This window comes from Diceros bicornis, chromosome 17, assembly GCF_020826845.1.
Source record: "Diceros bicornis minor isolate mBicDic1 chromosome 17, mDicBic1.mat.cur, whole genome shotgun sequence".
Classification (NCBI taxonomy): domain Eukaryota; kingdom Metazoa; phylum Chordata; class Mammalia; order Perissodactyla; family Rhinocerotidae; genus Diceros; species Diceros bicornis.
In genome coordinates, this window is record NC_080756.1 from 48,495,172 (window position 1) to 48,512,070 (window position 16,899).

General features: G+C 42.7%; 2 protein-coding genes across 3 annotated transcripts in view; one reads left to right on the forward strand and one right to left on the reverse strand.

Moving 5' to 3' along the window:
• BORCS5 (BLOC-1 related complex subunit 5) overlaps window positions 1-12,981 on the reverse strand; it is an 86,934-nt gene extending 73,953 nt beyond the window's left edge. The window contains exons 1-2 of one of the 2 annotated variants that reach the window (XM_058558743.1): window positions 12,926-12,981; window positions 9,881-10,024 (exon numbers count right to left, since the gene is read on the reverse strand). In XM_058558743.1, coding sequence (XP_058414726.1) covers window positions 9,881-10,024; window position 12,926 — 145 coding nt within the window. In that variant the 5' untranslated portion in view covers window positions 12,927-12,981. Of the gene's footprint in view, window positions 1-9,880; window positions 10,025-12,533; window positions 12,883-12,925 lie in introns of those variants that run through there. The other variant, XM_058558742.1, reaches the window with a different exon arrangement.
• An 82-nt stretch (window positions 12,982-13,063) lies between these two features.
• Window positions 13,064-16,899, forward strand: part of MANSC1 (MANSC domain containing 1) — a 33,453-nt gene continuing 29,617 nt past the window's right edge. Inside the window, exon 1 of the mRNA XM_058558740.1 lies at window positions 13,064-13,115. The gene's annotated coding sequence lies outside the window, so the exon portion shown is untranslated. The remainder of the gene's footprint in view (window positions 13,116-16,899) is intronic.

The window sequence follows — 16,899 nt, forward strand, 5'->3', positions numbered from 1 at the left end:
TAATTCACGTTCCCACCTGCCAGAGTGGAGAGACCCCATAATACATGGGGCAACAGGTACAGTACTCAGAGGGTATTGCCTTCGTAATGAAACTAAATCACACTAGACTAAAGCCTGCTCTGGATGAGCCCCAACAAATTAAAAAGCAAGCCTAGAAAGGGTCAAACTGATTACAAGTAACTTAACCTTATGCCAGAACAAAGTCCAATATCCCTTAAAGGACTAAAACAAAGTCCAGCACCGAAAAACATAAAATATACAACGTTGGCACACAATAAACAATTTCCAGGCATGCAAAGAAGCAGGAAAATATGACTTGTACCAAGAACAAAGTTTGTTCAATAAAAAACAGATCTAGAAATGATGGACTAGCAGTCAAGAGTTAAAAGAGTTATTATAAATACAAAAAGTAGTTCAAAAAGTAGAAGAAAACATAAGCATGACAAGCAGAGAAATGAAGACTTTTTTTAAAAGAGGGACCTCTAAAGCTGAAAAATACAATTATCTGAAATTAAAAATACATTGGATAGGATAACGAGCAGCAGAGATACGACAGAAAAAAAGACCACTGAACCTGGAAACAGAGCAATAAAAATTACCCAAAATAATGATAGAAAGGAAAACAACTAAGAAAAAAATTGAAAGGTACATCAGCGACCTGTGAGAAAATATCAAGTGGTCTAACATAGAAATTGGAGTCCCACAAAGAGGGAGGGTTGGGGGCAGAAAAATATTGGAAGAAATAATGGCCAAAGTATTTGATAAAAACTATAAACCTACAGATCAAAGAATATATGGAACACATCAGTGTGAACTCATCATTTTCAAAATATAGGTAAATACAGAAATAAATACAGGTGTAAATGTGTGAATGTGTATGTATGTATATACACATATATATATTTCCTTGCTAAATCCACTGAGGGCCTAGGAGTGGTTTCTAAATACCACTCTCCACTATAAGATCCAGGGTTCCTGGAGAAATGCCTGATTCTAGGGCTGGGGCCAGGGAAGAACCAGATAAGTCTAGAATATTATCTTGCGTCAGAAAATAAAAATATGTTCAAAGGATAATGAGAACATGTCAACAGGACACAGAAAGCTAAACTGACGGTACTCTGGCTAAATTTGGAGCATTTTGAGACTGAAAATAATGACTGCCACAGATGATAACTCATTGAATAAATTAAGAATTCACCATTCCAGACTGACTTAGATAAATAAATGAATAAATAAATAGAGAGAAGAGAAACCTCTTCCTGATGGCATAATACAAACTAATAAACATAGAAGGAATGATAAAGTTAGAAAATCACTATTTGGCAACCATCTTTGTATAATTAATTCAAGCAAGAAACATCAATAGATATTATAACTGGAGAAAAAAAGTGTGCTGAAAAATGAGATTTCACAGAGTCTCACAATCTCTCCTCAAAAACCTAGTAATTACCAAAAAAAAAGGAAAAAACTTTATAACAAAACTGGATGAAAACTGACATTTTCATATAAATAAAAACAGAAAGAATTTGTTTCCAACTGATCTGCCCTACAAGAAATGCTACAAGAGGGCCGGCCCCATGGCTTAGCGGTTAAGTGCGTGCGCTCCGCTACTGGCGGCCCGGGTTTGGATCCTGGGTGTGCACCGATGCACCCCTTCTCCGGCCATGCTGAGGCCGCGTCCCACATACAGCAACTAGAAGGATGTGCAACTATGACATACAACTATCTACTGGGGCTTTGGGGAAAAAAAGGGAGGAGGATTGGCAATAGACGTTAGCTCAGAGCCAGTCTTCCTCAGCAAAAAGAGGAGGATTAGCATGGATGTTAGCTCAGGGCTGATCTTCCACACACACACACAAAAAATTAAAATTAAATAAAAAATAAAAATAAATGCTACAAGAAGTTCTTCAGACTAAAAATAAATGACATCAAATGGAAACTAGAATCTACAGGAAAGGATTAAGAATTCTGGAAATGGTAGATATGTGGGTAAACATTACATTCTACATATAGTTTTTCTTTTCATAATTTCTTTAAAAGATATATGATTGTTTAAAAAATATATATAAATATATAAAACCACATGGGATTTCTAACATGGAGGTGCACTATATACAACTACAGCACAGAGGAGTGGGAGTGAGTGAAACCATACCATTGGAAGGTTCTTACATTTTATGTGAAGTGGTACAATATTAACTCCATGTGAACTATAAGTTAAGGATGTATATCCCTAGAGCAACCACTAAAAAAATAATGCAAAGGAGTACAACGAAGAAAACTAATAGAGGGCCGGCCCCGTGGCTTAGCGGTTAAGTGCGCGCGCTCCGCTGCTGGCGGCCCGGGTTTGGATCCCGGGCACGCATCGACGCACCGCTTCTCCGGCCATGCTGAGGCCGCGTCCCACATACAGCAACTAGAAGGATGTGCAACTATGACATACAACTATCTACTGGAGCTTTGGGGGGAAAATAAATAAATAAATAAAATTAGAAAACTAATAGAGAAATTAAAATGATATACTAAAACATAGTCAATTGATCCAAAAAAGTCAGGAAAGGAGTATGAAAGGAATCAAAAGGAGCACAAAAAGAAAATGAAGAACAAAACGGTACACCTAAATACAACCATATCAATTTACACTCCAATTGAAAGATAGACTGTCAGCCTAGAAACAGAAGCAAGACCAAACTATATGCTGTCTATAAGAGATGCACTTTAAATATACAGAGATGAATAGATAAAAATATAAATAAATAAAAGAATGGAAAAAGATATACTATGCAAAGAGTAAGTGTAAGAAAGCTGGAGTGCCTATATCACTATAAGACAAAATAGACTTTAAGATAGGGGATCATACCATACCTAGAAGGACATTTCATCATGATAAATGGGTCAATATAATAGTCATTAATGTGTACATGCTTAATAACAGACTTCCAAAATACAGTCAGAATAAAAGGAATAGACAAATTCACAATCACAACTGGACATTTTAATACCTATCAATAAGTGATAGAATTAATTAATTAAATACCATCACCCATCCCTTAACCTAAAACACTATACCCAACAACTACAGAACACACTCTTTTCAATTGTGCATGAATGTGTCTTACTCACCTAATAAAAACAAGGTCCCTGTAAATGTCTGTTGAATAAATACATGAAACAAATAAATTAATACATATACAGGAGGAAGATGGGGCATGCTGCATTTAAAGCGTTCAAATTCTTGGCTGTGTTGATTAGTTCACAGTTGGAGAAATGCACAGGAAGCTGAAGCTGATGATGTAGACTTAGAATCATCTAGATGTCTACATTTCAAAATACTTAAAGCTCTTAGAACCTCAGTTCTCCACAAGAGCAGTAGGCAATGCTGTGCAGAGAATAGAGGCTAGTGCGTGAGACAGATAAACCAGAATATGATGGGGGGGAGAGTTACGGAAGTAAAGGAAGGGAGGTTTAATAAGTGGGATGGAAACCTATGTTAAATACAGAAAAGAAGAAAAGAATGTGAACTGAGAAAAACTTTAGGCATGAAAAGAGACCACCAGTAACCCTCCAAAGAGGCAAATGTTAATGAAATGATGTATGTGAGAGCCTGACCACAGAACCTCAAGAATGGAAGAGGTAGCGAGGGTGCAGGGACAGCGTCTAGTGGCCATGCAGTCAGTAAATTTGGCAGCAGAGATAAGAAAAGAGAAAATATGGTAGCCAGGAGGGACAATGGAATCAAAAGGTATTTTTGTCTTTTCTATTTAAAAGATGGGAAGATCTGTGTATCTGCACAAGAGGAAAGAGGTTCACTAAGCTAGATGCTAGAGGCAAGTCAAGTACAGAGGCAAAGTTCCAGCAGATAAAGATAAAAGTGAAATGGAGAGGCGTTAAGTTTCGGCGAAAGGCACAGACACATCTTCTCTGAGATTTATTGGAAAGAAACAAGAATGGATGCAGGTACGGAGATTTACTGGAGTGAGGGGAAAAGGGAGGCTCCTCTTGCAAAATGGCTTCACCTTCTCAACTGGTTTAATTTTTTTTTTCCCCCCAAAGCCCCAGTAGATAGTTGTATGTCATAGCTGCACATCCTTCTAGTTGCTGTATATGGGACTCGGCCTCAGCGTGGCGGGAGAAGCGGTGCGTCGGTGCGCGCCCGGGATCCGAACCTGGGCCGCCAGGAGCGGAGCGCGCGCACTTAACCGCTAAGCCACGGGGCCGGCCCTCTCAACTGGTTTAAAGCGATCGTTTTCCTGGTGCTTCCTAGTCCTCTGAGTAAGGCTCACACGTTGCTGGTTAACAGCTATGTTTACAAAGTTAACTGAAGAGCTATTACATACACAAATAAATCTACAAGGTAATCAGGAGTAAGTTATCAACTTTTCAAACGTGGTGTTTGGGGAAAATATACTCTTAGGATCAACTCTGGGCTCAGAGGACACCTTTAAGCCATTTGGAGAAGACTGTGCTCTGATTAAGATCCACTCTCTCAGGGCTGGCCCTGTGGCCCAGTGGTTAAGTTTGGTACGCTCCACTTTGGCAGCCCGCGTTCGGTTCCCAGCCACGGACCTACACCACTCATCCACGGCCATGCTGTGGCAGCAACCCACATACAAAATAGAAGCAGACTGGCACAGAAGTTAGCTCAGGGCAAATATTCCTCAAGCAAAAAGAGGAAGATTGGCAACAGATGTTAGCTCAGGGAAAATCTTCCTCAGCAAACAAAAAAGGTCCATTCATCCCCTCCTTTGGCACTCCATTTTCCAAAGCAGAGATAAGGTCTGACAGCTGGCAGAGACGGGTGTCTGATAAATGCAGACTTTCTACCTGTTTTATTTGTCTGGCTAATAGATGAGTGGGTGAGAAAGATGGGAATAAACTGGTCATTCGAAATGTAGCTCACTCATGTTCTTCTTATCACCATTTTCCATCGATTCATTCTTCCCCAGCTTCAACTTCAACACTAATTCTCAATGTTCCATGTGATTTGAGAGCCTTCACTGCTGTTCCATGAAATTTTGCTCCACCGAGAAAAGCCCAGGCTCTTTTTAACCATCAAAATCTACTTCACATATATTATGTTTTTAGCAACTAAACACAAAATTCCCAACAAAGCTGTTAGTATCACTTAAGCATCTACACTGTATATGTTTGATCTTCCTTGTTGGTAATAAGGACAGTCCTTCCTTAGGCAGCAAGACAATCTTATGTTGTAACCAAGGTCAATAACAAAAACAATAGGTCAGCTGCAAAGAATGTCCTATGTGAATGCACGCCCATGCATGTGCGTGTGTGTGTATGTGTGTGTCTGGTGTATGTATGCAAATATTCATCACCAGGAGTGAAAAGAATAATTATTCTTATAACTTTATATATAAAACATCAATGTTGCATTTCTCTTGTTGAATACTTCATTTCTATAGAATTACAGAAAATAGTGTGATTCATTAAAAAATACGAGCAGTTGCATTTTAAGTAAGAAATCTATAGGGCCTATTTAACCCCTGGGAATCTAACTAATTTGCATCAAATACATTTTGCTTTTGTATTCTGTTGTGGTCACTTACTGCTACTTCGTAATTTTTTAATTTTTCATTTTCTATTAAACGTTTCACATTTCAAAATAAATTGCTAATTCAGAGACTGCTATGAAAACCAGAAATTCTTTTGGCTAAACAAAAAAGAACAGATATTTGGCATGAGTATGGAGCATAAATTATACTCTGGTATATTTATCCAAAAGAGTTAAGACCAAAGAAAGAATCTGCTTGCTTATTAAAAATGCAAACATTACCTCAGTCATACAAATAGCCCTAAACTCGCCCAGCCACTGCCTCTGCAGATCACCCACCAGCATTAGCATTACATCATATGACATTATGGAACAATAGTGAACTCTGTGTAATACTGGAATATATTGTTTTGAAAGAATAAACTGTCATTAACTTGAATAAAAGCTTTCTGAAATCAAACCTGGGGGGTAGAGCCCTCACTGTGTGGCCCTTTTACTAGTTTGAGAAATAGCCTCATCCTGAAAGCAGGAAAGGGGGAAACGAGATCAGAGTATAAAGGCGGCAGTGATGAGTGGCCCCTGCAGCAGCCCAGCAGGACACGGCAGGGCTTTAAATCACCAAGCAGAACAATGTCAAAGCGGGAGGCTCTGCGACAAATGCTGCACTTAAAAATCCAAACCACCTCACACCCATCACCCTGCTTCCTATGACAGCCTAGAGGTTTTTACAGCACTTTGCTAGAATTGGAAATTGAGTCTCCTCCATACAACATACTTAAAAACTCGATGTCGATGCCATCTTGAGATGGCCATCACTTACAGCCATGACTTTATGCAATGAATTTTTTTTTTAATTTTTCTTTTTTTTTTTTTTGTGAGGAAGATCAGCCCTGAGCTGACATCCATGCTAATCCTCCTCTTTTTGCTGAGAAAGACCGGCTCTGAGCTAACATCTATTGCCAATCCTCCTGCTTTTTCTCCCCAAAGCCCCAGTAGGTAGTTGTATGTCATAGTTGCACATCCTTCTAGTTGCTGTATGTGGGACACGGCCTCAGCATGGCTGGAGAAGCGGTACATCGGTGTGCACCCCGGATGCGAACCTGGGCCGCCAATAGCGGAGCGCACACACTTAACCGCTAAGCCATGGGGCCGGCCCGTATGCAATGAATTTTAACTCTCTGAGCCTTGAAGTTTTAATCTATAAATGGAAAGAAGAATAGCTATCACGCAGAAGTACGGGGGATGGGGATTAGCTACTACTATTATCATAATTCTACTTATTATTATTTCCACCCAATTGTCTCTTTTGCCAATCTTTTCTAATCACTGTCCAAGACGTTTCTTCTTCACAAGTAAAACATGAGCATCAACTTCAATGCTCACTGGCCGTTTCTGTTCCCTGCAGTCTGGCCACTGCCACACGTTGCCAATTCTATTCTCACACCACCCTCATCAACCACCTTTCTTCGCCAAATCCCAGATCACCTCCTAACCTGCGCCTTGCCAGCTTTCCTCTCTCCCACAGCTATCCACAATGTTCCCAAGAGCCAAGGTTCAAAGAAGTGAAAAACAAGGCCAGGGCCACACAGCTAGTCAACGGCCAAGTCCCAGTTAAAATCCAGCTATCAGTGCAACCAAGTCCAGCTGCGTTGCATTAACTGCACTACATCATTATTCACTTTTAAGGTTCCCAGTGACGATTTTAAACCTGAAGTTAGCTTCCCTTAACACCAAGCCTTCTCCTAGCTGTTTCTCCTATTAGTCAATTTATCATCATAAAATATGTATTACTTTAAATGCTTATAAAAGAAACACTAATCCCCCAAAATTATTAAATATATCTCAAAGTTCTGGGGTTTTTCTAAACTAAGATATCACCTTACACCCGTCAGAATGACTATAATCACCAAGACAAAAAAACAACAAATGTTGGAGAGGTTGTGGAGAAATGGGAACCCTAATTCACTGCTGGTGGGGATGCAAATTGGTGCAGCTTCTATGGAAAACAGTATGGAGATTCCTCAAAAAATTAAAAATAGAAATACCTCAGGATCTAGCTATCCCACTACTGGGTATCTATCCAACGAACCTGAAATTAACAATCCAAAGAGGCTCATGCACCCCTATATTCATTGAAGCATTATTCACTACAGCCAAGAAATGGAAGCAACCCAAGTATCCCTCGACTGATGACTGGATAAAGAAGATGTGGTATGTGTATATATATATATATGTATGTATGTGTGTACACACACACACACACACACACACACACACACACACACAATGGAATACTACTCAGCCATAAAAAAGACAAAATTGTCCCGTTTGCAACAACATGGATGGACCTGGAAGGTATTATGTTAAGTGAAATAAGCCAGAGAGAGAAAGACAAACACCACATGATTTCACTCATATGTGGAAGATAAACTATCACACGGACAGAGAGGGTGGTTACCAAAGGAGAAGGGGTTTGGGGGGTGGGCACAAGGGGTGAAGGGAGGCAATTATATGGTGACTGACAAACAATAATGTACAACCAAAATTTCACAATGTTATAAACTATTAAGACATCAATTAACAAAAAAAGTTCTTGTGTTTTTGTTGTTGTTTTTGGCATTTCCCTAAAGAGGGGACAAAAATTGGTCACATAAGGCCTCACCCAGGACTGGAAGACTTTGGGAGGAGAAAGGACATAATTAACAGGAAGTAGAGGCAGGAAAATTGTGACTGGGCAGTACTACGTGCAACTCCAGAAGGGATGGAGTACAGACTACAAATGTCCACCTCTAGGTTTCTAAAGATAAATTTAATCCGATTGTCTTTTAATCTGATTGTACAAGGATATGTGGAGATGGAAATTTCATTAACGTTGGCTTCTTTGCAGAATCACATTATTCCTTAAAATAACAAAAACTAATAAGATGGGTAACAAGATGTAATGTGTTGCTTTATGTGAGAGCTGGAAGAGTTTACCAAAGTCGAAGACTTAGGCCTGTGGGAAAAGATTGAAAGCTTGTATTTCCTCATGCGTAAAGCTGATAAAGTGCTGGGAGGAATAAGATGATATATGGATCATCTATAAAGCACCACTTGTTTTTATTTATTTTTATTTTTATTATTTTTGGTGAGGAAGATTAGCCCTGAGCTAACACCTGTCACCAATCTTCCTCTTTTTTTGCTTGAGGAAGATTCGCCCTGAGCTAACATCTGTGCCAATCTTTCTCTATTTTGTATGTGGCTCACCGTCTCAGCATGGCTGACGAGTGGTGTAGCTCCAAGCCCAGGATCGGAACCCGCAAACCCGGGCCGCTGAAGCAGAGTCCACCAAACTTAATCACTACGCCACGGCGCCAGCCCCCATTTGTTTTTATTTTTGTTTTTTTAAGTACAGCGTGGAATAGCGTAACTAGTATAGTATTTCACATCAGTGATGAAGGTTCAAGTTCAACCTCTCTGCCATCTGTCTGATCTAGCACAAATCATTCAAACATATTTAATGATGTAAGAGTTAAAGGGATGATATGTGTGTTGCGGGGCCAGAGGGATACCTTTCAATACAAATAGCTATATAGATGTAAGATGTTTTATATTATACCGTACCAGGTTAAGTAAACCAGGGCCTTAGGTTCATTTATATTTTGTAATCTTTTGGGGGGAGAGGGAGACAGAAAGAGGGATTCTTACAGCAGAAATCTCATTCAGTTAATAGAAAATAACGGCCACTACTCAATGGAGATATGAAAATAATAAAATAAAATATTTATTAATATAAAATAAAAATATATAACAAGATTATTAAATAATAAAATTCATAATACAAGGTAACTACCTCAATACACATAAATCAGGAAGGCTCAAACAAAATAGTTGCCAGGATGAATTACAAGTATACCAGTGGTCACAAAGATTTTCTCCATGGATCTGAACTAGTCAACCCATAGTCCAGACCACAAAAAAGAATGAAAATCTCGTGGAAATAAAACAGATGGGTGCCAACTCCAACAACACTCATGCACTCATTCATTTGCTCAGTCTCTACTTTATCCAGGCTCTATTCCAAGTGCTGAGGATTCAACAGGGCACAAAACACAGCAAGTTCCTGCCATCATGGAGCTCACATTCTAGCAGAGAATACAAACAGTAAAAAAGTAAGTAAACTGTGCAGTAGGCCAGTGGTGATTAAGTGCTGCAGAGAAAACAGGCTGCAATCCTAATAAGGCAGTCAAGGAAGACTTCACCGAGAAGATGCCGTTTAAGCAAAGACCTAAAGGAGATGAAAGAGTAAGGCACGTGGATATCTGGAGAGAGAGCAGGGGGCTATGCAAACCTTTCCAGCAAGTCCAGATAAAACAAAATGCAAGCCCTTACCTTTCAAAAGCGGCTGGAAGGTTGGAATCTCTTGCAACTTGATGACATCGGGATCGTTGCTGACGTTCCGTGAGGCCTGGGAGCCCTGAGCTACAACCACGATATCATCCATTTTGGCTCTGTGCTTAGCTGGAGAGGGGGTCACTGAAAATAAAGTTACATGCTCAGGAGTTGCATGTTAGTTAGCCACCTCTGCCTCACCAAAGCTGTTTTCAGGGTAGTCATTAAAAAGAATATTTTTACACACAAAAATGCTAACTATAGTTATCCTGCAGTGGGGGGTAGAGTAGGGGGGATGAACTATTTTCTATATATTTTATGTATATATTTATATACACAAATATACATATACATAATTTATACATATATATATGTATTATATACACATATACTCATATATATATTTACTCTATATTATTTTCTATAATATAAAAAACTCAAATATTAACAGGAACCTATAACATGTATGAAACTGCTGTTGTAATTAAAAATATTTTCTTATTCAGTACATAAAAATATAAGCAAAAAAAAAAATACGTTTTTTACTTCTTTGATCCTCCTGACATTTGTCCCTATTTTATCAATGAGGAAATGAGGGTACAAAACTCGGCTGTGACGTGCCTAAGGTCAACAGTGCTAGAAACAGAGTTAGGAAAGGAACTGGAGGTCTACGGTTGTTGCTATACACGGCCCATCCCTGTGACACTGGGCTTGCAAAGCTGTCTATCCACCCTATCCCAGCAAGCCAGGAATGTTTAACTAGATCCTAGTCATGGGAAAAATCCCTGGTTATCTACCCTAGACGATGGCTCTATCCTGAGGCACAGCCCCCTTACTCATAAAATTACAGGCATTAGTCCAAGAAGGGCAGAAATAAACAGAAGGTCCATTCCATGCTGAGGCAAAATTCATACATTTGTAGGACTGCTAAAGGGGCACGTCAATTTCAGGTCCCTTGTGAGAATGTAACCCATCTGGAAGGAAGTGATTCAAACTATCAAGGACTCCCCAGACCAAGACATCCTCCCCTTCCCAAGTATCTTTCTGGTTGCGGCAAGAAGGAACTTTTAACGCGCTTTACACTCTGGAAGGTAGTATTTGCCGGCTCCTCATAGTCACATCTCAAAGGTTGATCCAGGGATGCCAGAGCAGCTCCTCCTGGAGGCTAGAGACTCCTGTGGCTTGGATTCCCTCTTAGAATCTCTATTTTTATTGCTCCACAAGAAATATCTCAACCTCTTTTGGTAATTTACCTAACCTTTTACAAATCTCAAGCCAGAAATCTTTCCTACTACAAAATGATTCCTCGTTCCCCAGACCCCAGAAGAAATGGCTTTCACTAGATTCTAGGTAGTCTCTGTCATCTTGTCTGTAAAATGTGCTTACTGTAAGGATTAAACGTAAATGCATGTAAAACACTTGGCACAGGGGAACAGGCAAATCCTAACCTACGCTATTGGTTAGTAGTGGTTAGTACGCCATAGTATTCGTTAGAGCCCACGCTGCTGGTTAGTAGGTGAGCAAGCACATTAAAAAGATGCCACACTTCTTCCCCTAAAATGTGCTTCGGGCCTCACGCAGAGGCAAGAAAGCAAGGAATACTAGTTATTACTGTATTTGTATAACGGATACCATATTCTGGGTCTTCCAAAGAAATAAAAGAATGCAGCAAAGCTGGCAGATGTTGCTCACCATTAACAGCTGTCCCAATCTAGCCCCTAGAATGAACTAGGCTTGAAGGACATGCTTCAGTGTGGAATACCCCAGATCTGTCAGCTTCTACATTTTCGAATTACAGAGCCTACCAGAAACAAAGAAGGTCTATCATCAAGGGCTCCTGTTAGGATCCAGATTTAACCCAATTTGGACTAGCAACCCCGGAGTTTACCCAGAGCAGCTCCAGTTGTCCTAGGGTTTCTGGGTAACAAAAAAGCAGCAAATGATTCTCAATTAAGCATCAGCTGTTTTATTTACTGAGTGCTCACCACAGTCCAGGCACAATAATCCTCCCCTTCCTACCTTAAATGCTGAGAGAAATCCTAAAAATATGAACAGGGAGAAGAGAAGCAAACACCACCGCCCGCCGTCTTATCCAACTTATACAGTATCCTGGCCAACTTCCCATCATCTCAGAAAAGGAGCCGAGACACTTTATAAGTGGAAAATGCAGTTTCTAGAGACATTTGCACCCCAGGATTCAGAGCGATTGTACACCTGTCACACATCCCTTCTGAAAAGGCATGTCTAAGATCCGTTTTTAAGAACAAACCTGTCCTTAGAGGTCCTGTCTACGATCCACCCACTGTGTGAGCCAAATCGCACCATGTCAGTTACGACTACTAAAGCCAAAAATCAATTAGGTCGTCTTCTAAAGAGTAGGCTGTAGCTGGGAGAAACAGCTGTTTTGAACATAAATAATGGACATGGGCACCCACGCTGGCTTAGCTTGCAGTCACAGGCACCGCTTCCATCAGGGGAATCAAGGCTAGCACAGATGGTGACTTTTTTTTTTTTTCTTTTTTTAAGAAAGAAGCATGGTGACCGCTTTCTCTGCGCTCCTGTTCGCCGGTCCCAGACCCCACTAGGCCGGGAGGCATGTCCCTCCGCAAGCAGACAGGGCCGGCTGGAGGAGGGTGGGAGTTAGGACACCGACCTGAGTTGTTCAGATCGTTGGGGCGGCTCTCGGCCTCGGAGCTCTGCTCACTGCCCATGGTGCCGGCAGCGGTGGCAGCGGAGGAACGGCGGGACGGGCGCTCACCGCCCCGGCGGCGGGCGACAGAGCAGGGGCCGGGGACCAGGGCAGGGATGCTACACAGTCTGGACGCCGCGGCGGGGCCGAAGCGTGGAGAGGGCGCGCCCAGCCCACGCGAGGGGCTCGGGCGGCGGGGGATGGGCAGGCCCTATTTGGGGAACTGACGCGCAAGGAGGCGCGGCGCGGCTGCACGCTGCTCGCCTGCCTTCTTTGGGGGAACCCAAGGGGAGGAGGCGGGGTACGCCCGGCTTCAGCCGCGCCTGCGGCCGACGAGCGGCGCGGCTTTCACTCACTTGCTCATACGTCGCAGGCTCGCTCCTTCCGGGACGCGGATTGGCGGCGCCGGCAGCGCGCGGCCGTCAGTTCCGGGTTGGAGAGCCCCCGCCCCTGACCCGACGGAGGGCGGGGAGACTCGCGCTGGCTGCTAGGCCCGACGCAGCTTTAAAGGGCCCCACCGCCTCAAAGCCAGAACCGCCCTCGAGGGTAAGCCCTTTACCGGTGTAATGATGCGTCACCTTTAAGCATCAGCCACACATTAGGCACTTTATCCCTATCGTTAGAACTTTACAAAATGGGTTTTGTTGTATGTATGGGTTTTTTTTGGTTTTGTTTTGTTTTATTGAGATATAATTGACATATAACATTATTTTAGTTTCAGGTGTACAACATAATGATTCAATATTTGTATATATTGTGAAATTTTAAACCCTCTTTTACAGATGGAGAGAGGGCTAGATAGACTTAGCTTTGGAATCCACAACTGTTTGGATGCAAAGCTTCTGTCTCAGTTCCTAAAGCTGGGAGTTTGGCAGTGGACGACCATACAGAAAATACTAGATGGTGAAGCAAGGAGCTGGAGTTGAGAGAAAAATGAAGAAATAGAGAATGCTGACTCACGTGTTAGGGTGTGTGTGCATCTTGAAAGGAAAGTGGATGCCTCTACAGTCTCTGAGCTTTCTGGGGACCTTGACAATTAGCCACAAGCCGTTCTGAAACGAGCGAAGGTGAGGAAGGAGTACAAGTAATGCAAAACAGAAACTGCCAGTTTTGGCAGGTCAAGGACGTAGACCTAGTAATGCAGTACCATCAAGGAGTTGAGTGGCTCTGGAGTTCTCAGAACTTTGCAACTCATTTTATGTTGTTTGCTTCGCGAAATTTCAAGCAAATGCCGAGACTTTACATATATAAATATAATTGCAGAGGGAGTGCCAAAATTGACTGAATGATTAAGTCCCTTCTACTCTACCATATCATAGACGTTTCCCCTATTTTTACCTCATTTACTTTTCACAACAACCCTGTTGTGAGGCCCACAAACAGGTAACTTCCTCATGGTCACCAGGTAGCAAGTGGTGGAAGTAGGATTTAGGAATGTCTGATTTCAAATCGCACACTCTTTCCTCTACTCACTATTACAGTACTGTGAGAAAAATGCAAATGAATGTAAGTTCAGTATTCTGTGGGAATATGAAGATAGAACTAAAAACTGCCTGAGAAATCAAGTAGGCTCCTGGGAGGTGGTATTTGACTGTAGTCTTCAGGTTTACCTAAACCACCAGGGTGATGGGACTGGGAAGTGCCCACTAAGCAATGTGACCATTCCCTCCTGGAGAGCCATTGGCTCGTCTCCCAGATCTGTCCTCTTTGGGGGTGGGTGAGAGAGGAGGGAAAAGGAGGGAGTATAACTCATATTCTGGCTCTTGTTCCCCCTCTTCCATATCAAAGTATATTTATCTTGTGTTCCATACCCTAATCTATACTGATGGGATAGTGTTTTTTATGCTTCCCATTGGATGAACATTTCATTCTTTTTATTTATTTATTTTATTTTTTCCCCCAAAACCCCAGTAGATAGTTGTATGTCATAGTTGCACATCCCTCTAGTTGCTGTATGTGGGACACGGCCTTAGCATGGCTGGAGAAGCAGTGCGTCGGTGCGTGCCCAGGATCCGAACCCGGGCCGCCAGCAGCGGAGCACACACACTTAACCGCTAAGCCATGGGGCCAGCCTGAACATTTCATTCTAAAAGAGATATTCTGTTCATCACCTGAATAATAGACAAATATATCATCCCATTCTCTGCTGCCCTGCAAGGTCTCTGCTGAGAAATCTGCTGATCACCTTATGGGGTTCCCTCGTATGAGAGAAATTTTTTTTCTCTTGCTGGTTTTAAATTTCTCCCTTCATCTTTGATTGTAGACAGTTTTATTATAATGTGTCTTGGAGAAAATCATTTTAGATTGAAATTTGGGGTTGACCTATTAGCTTCATAAACTTGAATGACCAAATTTCTCCTCAAGTTTAGGGAGTTCTCAGCCATTATTTCTTTAAATAGGCTTTCTATCCCTTTCTCCCTCTTTTATCCTTCTGGGACTCCAATGATGTGTACATTGTTTCTCTTGATGATGTCCCATAAGTCCTCTAGGTTTTCTTCATTCCTTTTCATTCTTTTTTGCTCCTCTGATTGGGTAATTTTAATTGATCTGTCTTCTAGTTCATTGATTCTTTCTTCTGGTTGGTCAAGTCAGTTATTGAAGCTCTCTATTGAATTCTTCACTTCAAGCATTGTATTCTTCAGCCCCAAAATTTCTGTTTGGTTCTTTTTGTTTTCTATCTCTTTTTGAACTTCTAATTTTGTTCTTGTATTGTTTTCCTGATATTGTTAAATTGTCTACCCATGTTCTCTTATTGCTCTCTGAGCATCTTTAGAACAATTATTTTGAATCTTTGTTGGGCGATCCTGGATCTCCATTCTTTGGGGCCAGTTACTGGAAGTTTACTGTGTTCCTTTGCTAGAGTCATGTTTCTCTGATTCTTCATGATCCCTGTAGCCTTGCATAGATGTCTGCACACTTAAAGTAGCAGTCACCCCTTCCAGACTTTATGGACTAACTTCGGTAACAGAAGACTTTCACCTTCAGGTGGGGGCATGCTGGAGCATGCTGTGACCCTGGGTCTAGTGGTGCAGGGCACCAAGTGTGGGGGTGTGTAGTGGCTCTGGTTCCAGCAGGGAGGGCATGATGTCTTTTTGGCTCAGCCTGCTGGGATCCACAGCATTGACAACCATGTGGTCTTTGGTGAGCACTGGGGAGTCTACAGTGTCTTCAAGGGCTGTTGGGGTCCTCAGCAGCACCTCTAGGTCCAGCAGCAAGGGTCCTGAGCAGGCAGTGGTAGTGGCGAAAGCTGGTGGTGTGTGCACACTCAGCTGCAGGGGGCCAACTGCAGGTGCCTGTGTAGTGTCAGGGGCTAGTTGCAGACACACATGGAGTGGTGGGGGCCAGGGCAGGCAGCCAAGGCCAGTGCCAACTATATGCTCGCTGGCAGCTGCAGGAGCCCTGGCTGTCAGTGTGCGCTACCATGGCTGCTGGGTCTTGCCATGAGTACACAGCAGTGGAGGCCAGTAACAGGGCTAGGGCCAGGAGTATGCAGGTGCACAGCTGGAGGGGCTAGCTGCAGGTGAGCGCAGTGGTGCAGGCCAGTGACAGAAAACAGGGCCTGATCCAGGCCCACAAGCAGCTGTGGGGGCCCTTGCTGTCAGTGTGCTCTCCTGTGGCTGCACAGTCTCCCCCTGGGCATGTGCACAGCTGCGGAGGCTGGGTATGGGCATCAGGTAGGTGGCATGCAAGTGCATAGCTTAAGGGACTAGGCTCGAGCATGCACACATGATGGAGATCAGCCACAGGGGTCTAGGCTGGCGTCTTGCTCTTGTGCAGCTGTGGAGGCCTGGGCTGGCTGCCAGTGTGGTTCTTGGGCTCCAGGTGGGGGTTGAGGGGGGGCAGGCAGGGACTCAGGTAGCTGGTGTCAGTGAATGTGAATGCCTGTGAGGCAAAATCCAGTGAGATCTGCAAGGGGTCTTTGGTAATCGTGCTAGCCATTGGTGTCTTCAGTGGTGAAAGCTGCTAGGTTTGGCTGCAGAGCAGGTCACTATGAACTGCGATTGCTCCCATTGCATGGCTGTATTGGTAGCTCCTGCTTTTCTTCCTTGTTCCTAGCCATCTCTAGCTATATCTTTATGTCTCAGATTTGCCAGTCTGGGTGGGGTGAAACTGAATCAGGACCTTCATGAGGCACCTGAAAGGCTGGGGAAGCTGGTCACTCACCCAGTTCTTCTTTTCCTGGTGAGGGGCACTCTTTCTAGCTGGGAAGTTACCTCCTGGTGCTGAGCAGTGCTGGCCTGGAGGATGGGATGATGCAGTCAAAATGAAGCTGTCTTCCTCCTCCTTATGTGCAGTTATTCTCAGGGTTTTGTTTCTACTGTGTTGCTGA